Source organism: Mandrillus leucophaeus, unplaced genomic scaffold (assembly GCF_000951045.1).
Source record: "Mandrillus leucophaeus isolate KB7577 unplaced genomic scaffold, Mleu.le_1.0 Scaffold72, whole genome shotgun sequence".
NCBI classification, from domain to species: Eukaryota; Metazoa; Chordata; class Mammalia; order Primates; family Cercopithecidae; genus Mandrillus; species Mandrillus leucophaeus.
In genome coordinates this window covers 2225165-2230526 of record NW_012107808.1, presented here as the reverse complement: position 1 = coordinate 2230526, position 5362 = coordinate 2225165, and the positions used below count along the sequence as shown (strand labels likewise).

At 49.6% G+C, this 5362-nt stretch overlaps 1 protein-coding gene across 1 annotated transcript in view; it reads left to right on the top strand.

The window, feature by feature from the left end:
• Nucleotides 1–5362, top strand: part of GREB1 (growth regulation by estrogen in breast cancer 1) — an 89964-nt gene that overhangs the window by 4376 nt on the left and 80226 nt on the right. The window contains exon 2 of the mRNA XM_011965335.1: nucleotides 1773–1892. Coding sequence (XP_011820725.1) covers nucleotides 1773–1892 — 120 coding nt within the window. The remainder of the gene's footprint in view (nucleotides 1–1772; nucleotides 1893–5362) is intronic.

The following is a 5362-nucleotide window of genomic DNA, read 5'->3' as shown; positions in this document are numbered from 1 at the left end:
AAAAAAAAAAAAAAAAGAAAAGAAAGAAGAAAGAAGAAGTGAAGAGTGCCTGTATCCTAGCCCAGTGTGTTAAGGATGTTCATAATGACCCTGTTCCCTGAAGAACTCTGTATGCTATTTATTAAATGATATTTAAAGATAGAGAAGTTGAGAAAGATTTTTACCCCGAATGTCTAACTTACAAGAAGTTGGTAGGACTAAACTTCAACAGCCTGAGATCCTGCCTTCTCCAGCAGTACTTAGTGAATAAGGTACGATTCTGTGTACCCAGAGCCACTGGGCCGCCCAACACAGTCATACTTAGCTTCCTTGTGGGTGCCTGGAATACAGGGAAGAGCGAGGGCAGAGGCCCTGCCTGCTGGAGCTGAGAGTTCATTTCCCTGTAGTGACAGAGCGCAGGCTCGGGGAGTGGCGGGATTTCCATGGCCACCTCTAGGCTGTCCTGACCTGTTCAACAGTGACCATTCCTTCTGAAATATTATTTCCCTTAAAAAAAGCTTCCTACATCACTTCTCAGCCTTTTGGTTAAGATCAAGTGTAGTATCTGTTCTTATCAGTTTAAAAAAAGCTTCCTACATCCCTACCGTACCTGACCCTGTTCTAGAATGGCTATTTGTATGTGTGTGTGTTTGTGTATCTAGTAATGTTTACATGCATTCTTCCCTTGGGGATATATATATATTTTTTTAAGATGGAGTTTTTGGTCTTGTTGCCCAGTCTGGAGTGCAGTGGCGTAATCTCGGCTCACTGCAACCTCCGCCTCCCAGGTACAAGTGATTCTCCTGCCTCAGCCTCCTGAGTAGCTGGGATTACAGGCATGCACCACCACGCCCAACTAATTTTTTGTATTTTCAGTAGAGACAGGGTTTCATCATGTTGGCCAGGCTAGTTTCGAACTCCTGACCTCAGGTGATGCATCTGCCTCGGCCTCCCAAAGTGCTGGGATTACAGGCTTGAGCCACCGCGCCTGGCCTACAGCACCCGGTATTCCCAGGCAGTCTCTCATCCAAGTACTAACCAGGCCCGACCCTGCTTATCTTCTGAGATCAGACAAGATCAGGTGCGTTCAGGGTGGTATGGCCATAGACAATGTGCAGTTTGACAGCTCTCTTGTGTTGTGTGAAGCTGTTCATACTACCTATATTTTGTCTCCCAAATGAAGCAGTGCAGGTTAGGGGCAACAGCATCAGCGTTGGCATCACACATGGCTGGAAATACGCAGGCCAGGCTGCTTAGCACATAGTGGAGTAGCCGTGGGCCAGTTGCTGGATCTCTTTGAGCCTCCGTTTCCTTTTTTGTAAAATGGTCTTCCTATGACACTATGGAACCCTCTACACAAATATCTTTGGAATGCTACTATGTCCAGGCATTGCGCTCAGTCCTTGTCAGCCAGTTCTTCACATATTAAACGTCGAGTGTATGTGCAGCTGTGGCAGATGGAAGAGAAGTAAACTTGAATTTGGAGTCGTGAGGTCCAGGTCTGTGTGCAATGTGACCTTGGGCGAGTCATCCACCCTGAGCAAGCCTCAGCTTTTCCCCCTAGTAAAGAAGGTTGATAAAACCCGACTGACAGAGTGTTTGTAAGGACAAGTTAATTCCGAACTAGCTAGACTTGCTGAGTGCTTGTTAAGGATGGGTGGAACCCATTCTGGATTAGTCCTGTAGGTCCTGGGCTTGTTAAGCCTGAGAATCCAGGCAGAGAAAAGGCCCTGGGGGAAGCTATGAGGCCGGACAGCAGCTGCCTTGCTCATCACTCTTCTTCCCCCATCTAGGTGGTAGCCGAGTGGACAATGAGGAAGAGGAAGAAGAGGGAGAAGGAGGACTGGAAACAAACAGCCCCCCAAACCCTTTCCAGCTGCACCCTCCGCCTGAAGGATGCTGCACCACAGATGGTGAGCCTCTGCCAACCCCTGGCCAGGCAGTGCCTGCCATGCTGCCTGGAGGCAGTGGCCAGGCCGGTAACTGAGCCTGTGACTGTGTGCTGCAGGGGTCCTCTTTGGTCTTCCTCTTTGCTTTCCCTGAGGTGTGAGCCATGCCTGTGGGCCCCCAGCAGGTGCTGGCCCGGCCTGCCCTCCTGAAGCGGGAGCTCCAGAGACACCATGCTGGGATGCTAAGGCAGGCCTCTGTGCTGCTCTTTGGACAGCCTCAACTTTACCAATGGCTTGGGAGCCAGACATTCATTTTTCTGTGTTGGTTGCTTGGAACCTAGAGTACATTTTCCCTACTCAGGCCTGTTTGCACAGGATATTGAACTCAGAAGTAATTAGGAAGAATAATCTTTCCTTTCTTTCCTTTCCTTTCCTTTCCCCTCCCCTCCCCTCCCCTCCCCTCCTTTCCTTTCTTTCCTTTCTTTCTTTTTTGACAGAATCTTACTCTGTTGCCCAGGCTGGAATGCAGTGGTGCAATCTCAGATCACTGCAGCCTCCGCCTCCTGGCTTCAAGCAATTCTCCTGCCTCAGCCTCCCAAGTAGCTGGGATTATAGGCACACGCCACCATGCCTGGCTAATTTTTGTATTTTTAGTAGAGATGGGGTTTCACCATGTTGACCAGGCTGGTCTCAAACTCCTGACCTCAGGTGATCCAACTGCCTCAGCCTCCCAAAGTGCTGGGATTACAGGCGTGAGCCACCGTGCTTGGCTGGAATAATCTCTCATACCCATCAGTATGTCAGTGTTGAACAGGCGGATACACATAATCTCAGGGACCCTGTTCAGTCAGTAATGGTACAGTTTCACTGTTGAGGAACAGAGGCCTGGAGATGCTGGGCGGGTGGCAGCTTAGCCCTGTGCTGAGAGCTTGTGCTGTGCACTCAGAGAGGCGTGGGGCAGACCCCTGACTCTGACACCCATGCGCCACACAACCTCTTTGCTAGTGAGTTCATCTGTCCTGACACCATGCCAGTCAAGCAGGGAGGCCAGTTAGCAGCGAGAACATCACTTTGGGCATCAGACACAACTGAAACATGCAGGCCGTGCTGCTTAGCAGATAGTTGAGTAGCTGCGTTCCAATCTCTGCATCTCTCTGAGCCTCCGCTTCCTTATTTGTAAAAGGGTTTACATAGGACACTGTGGTACCCCATACAAATATTTTTGGAATGCCTACAATGTCCAGGCATTGTGCTCAGTCCTTAGTTATTTAAGATAACTAACTGGTTATTATTAAATTAAGCAGTAATTGAAGTAATTATTGAACTCTTTGCTCTGGATATATGGAGATAAATGGGATGAGAGATCCCTGTTTGATGGGAGCTATACAGGGAAGTGGACACTTTGCACGCAGTTGGGAGCAAGCAGGGGTGCATGGAGCAGAGGAGGGGCTCTAACGCAGGTAGAGAGTTTTGGGAAGGCTTCCTGGAGGAGGTGGCCCTTTGGGTTTTGGAGGATTAGTACGAGTCAGCCAGGAGACTGTGGAGGGCTTGGAGGAAGCTGGGAAGTTCCAGACAGAGGGAACAGCATGTGCAAAGGCTTAGTCGGGTGAAATTACAGCTCATTTGGGGGAACTGCTAACAGATTATTTACGTAGGGGCCTGAGGTGTGGCAGAGCCAGGCTTGGAAGAGTGATGAGACTTGGTGTGAAGGCCCCATGTGTTCTGCCTTGGGGTCTGGACTTGACTCTGAGCATGATGACTGGGAGGGGAGGGACTCGGCCCTTGCTGGGCTGCTCTTCCAGGCAAGGGGAAGGCAATATGGTGACTCTTAGGTAGGACTTCTAGTGTCTAAGTATTTAAAAGGCTACTGAATTAAATGGTAAGAGGTAAACTCTTCAGCCAGGCATGGTGGCGCAAGTAGTCAAGTCCCAGCTACTGGGAGGCTGAGGCAGGAGGATTGCTTGAGCCCAAACTTCAAGGCCAGCCTGGGCAACATAGCAAGACCCTATCTCTTAAAAAAAAAACATTAGGAGGTAAACTCTCCAATGGTCATTATATTTTCACATAATTTCCAAATAAATACAGTAAACACGGTGACTACTCATAGCCTACATCCCTCCAGCTCTTCAGAAAGCATGGACCACACCAGGCTGGGAGGGACCTAGGTCGGAGAGTTAGGGGACCTCTGGGGATTGACGTTGACCTCAGGGAATTGACCTCCCTTCCCCAAGCCAATGCAAGGAACTGCCCTGTGTTAGTCCATTTTCACACTGCTGATAAAGACATACCCAAGATTGGGCAATTTTCAAAAGAAAGTGGTTTCTTAGACCTACCGTTCCACATAGCTGGGGAGGCCTCACAATCATGGTGGAAGGTGAAAGGCACATCACATGGCAGCAGACAAGACAAGAGAGCTTGTGTGGGGAAACTCGTCACTATCACGAGAATAGCGTGGGAAAGGCCCACCCCCATGATTTGATTACCTCCCACCGGATCCCTCCCACAATATGTGGGAATTGTGGGAGTTACAGTTTAAGATGAGATGGGGGGTGGGGGCACAGCCAGACTATATCGTGCTCCAAACCTAGGAGTCAGCTTGGCCTCCCTTCCTGGTCCACCTCTCTGTAGCTTGCAGCAAATCACCCAACCTCTCTGAGCCTCAGTTTCCCTATCTTCAAAATGGGAACAGCCACACTTTGCTGCAGGTGATGAGATGAGAACTTTGCAGAGCCTGCCTCACCAGTGCCTGGCATGTGGTGGTCCTGGCCCCACGCCTGCCAGCGTCTCCCTCACAGGTGTTGCTTTCTCCTGCCCCCGCCCAGCGGCACATGGGAAACCGTGGAGCAAATGCTCGGTGAGTGGGGAAGCCCTGCACGCAGGAGCAAAGTCTTCATGATGTCCTGTAGCGCTCTGCTGGGAAGGCCTTGGCTCATCGGGGCTCCCAGAGAGGTCTCAGTCGGGAGCTAAAGCTACACAGAGCACAGGAGATGGAGCTGGGTGTGCCCTTACCTGGGACAAGACCCTGGAAAAGGCTTATCCAAATTAATCTCAGCTGGCTCTCTCTTTTACCTTTCCCCCCAAATATTTGTAGAGATGTGTTATTTGAATAGGAAATTTACAAACTCTAAAACGCAAAAGGTTCTGAAGGGCATGGAATGAGAATCTCCGTGCTCTCGGCCTGCTCTGTGCCTGTGTCCTGGCCACGAGTCCTCCCCACCGCCCCCTAGAGGAAACCGACGCTATCAGATTCTCAGCCTTCGTTTTTCATGATGGCCTCTTTCTCAGCCCCAAAACATGCAGCATGTAAGAAACATCAGAGGACCCTCAGTTTCTTAAGGATTTATCTTGTATATGTTTCCATTTGCCGTCACGTGTTTAAAATTTCTTCCTGTTGAGCTTCATTTGCACATTAATGTGCATTACATGGTGGCACCAATAGACAAATAATGTGTGATCTGTGTCGTGGATAACTATGATTTTATATGTGTGTGTGT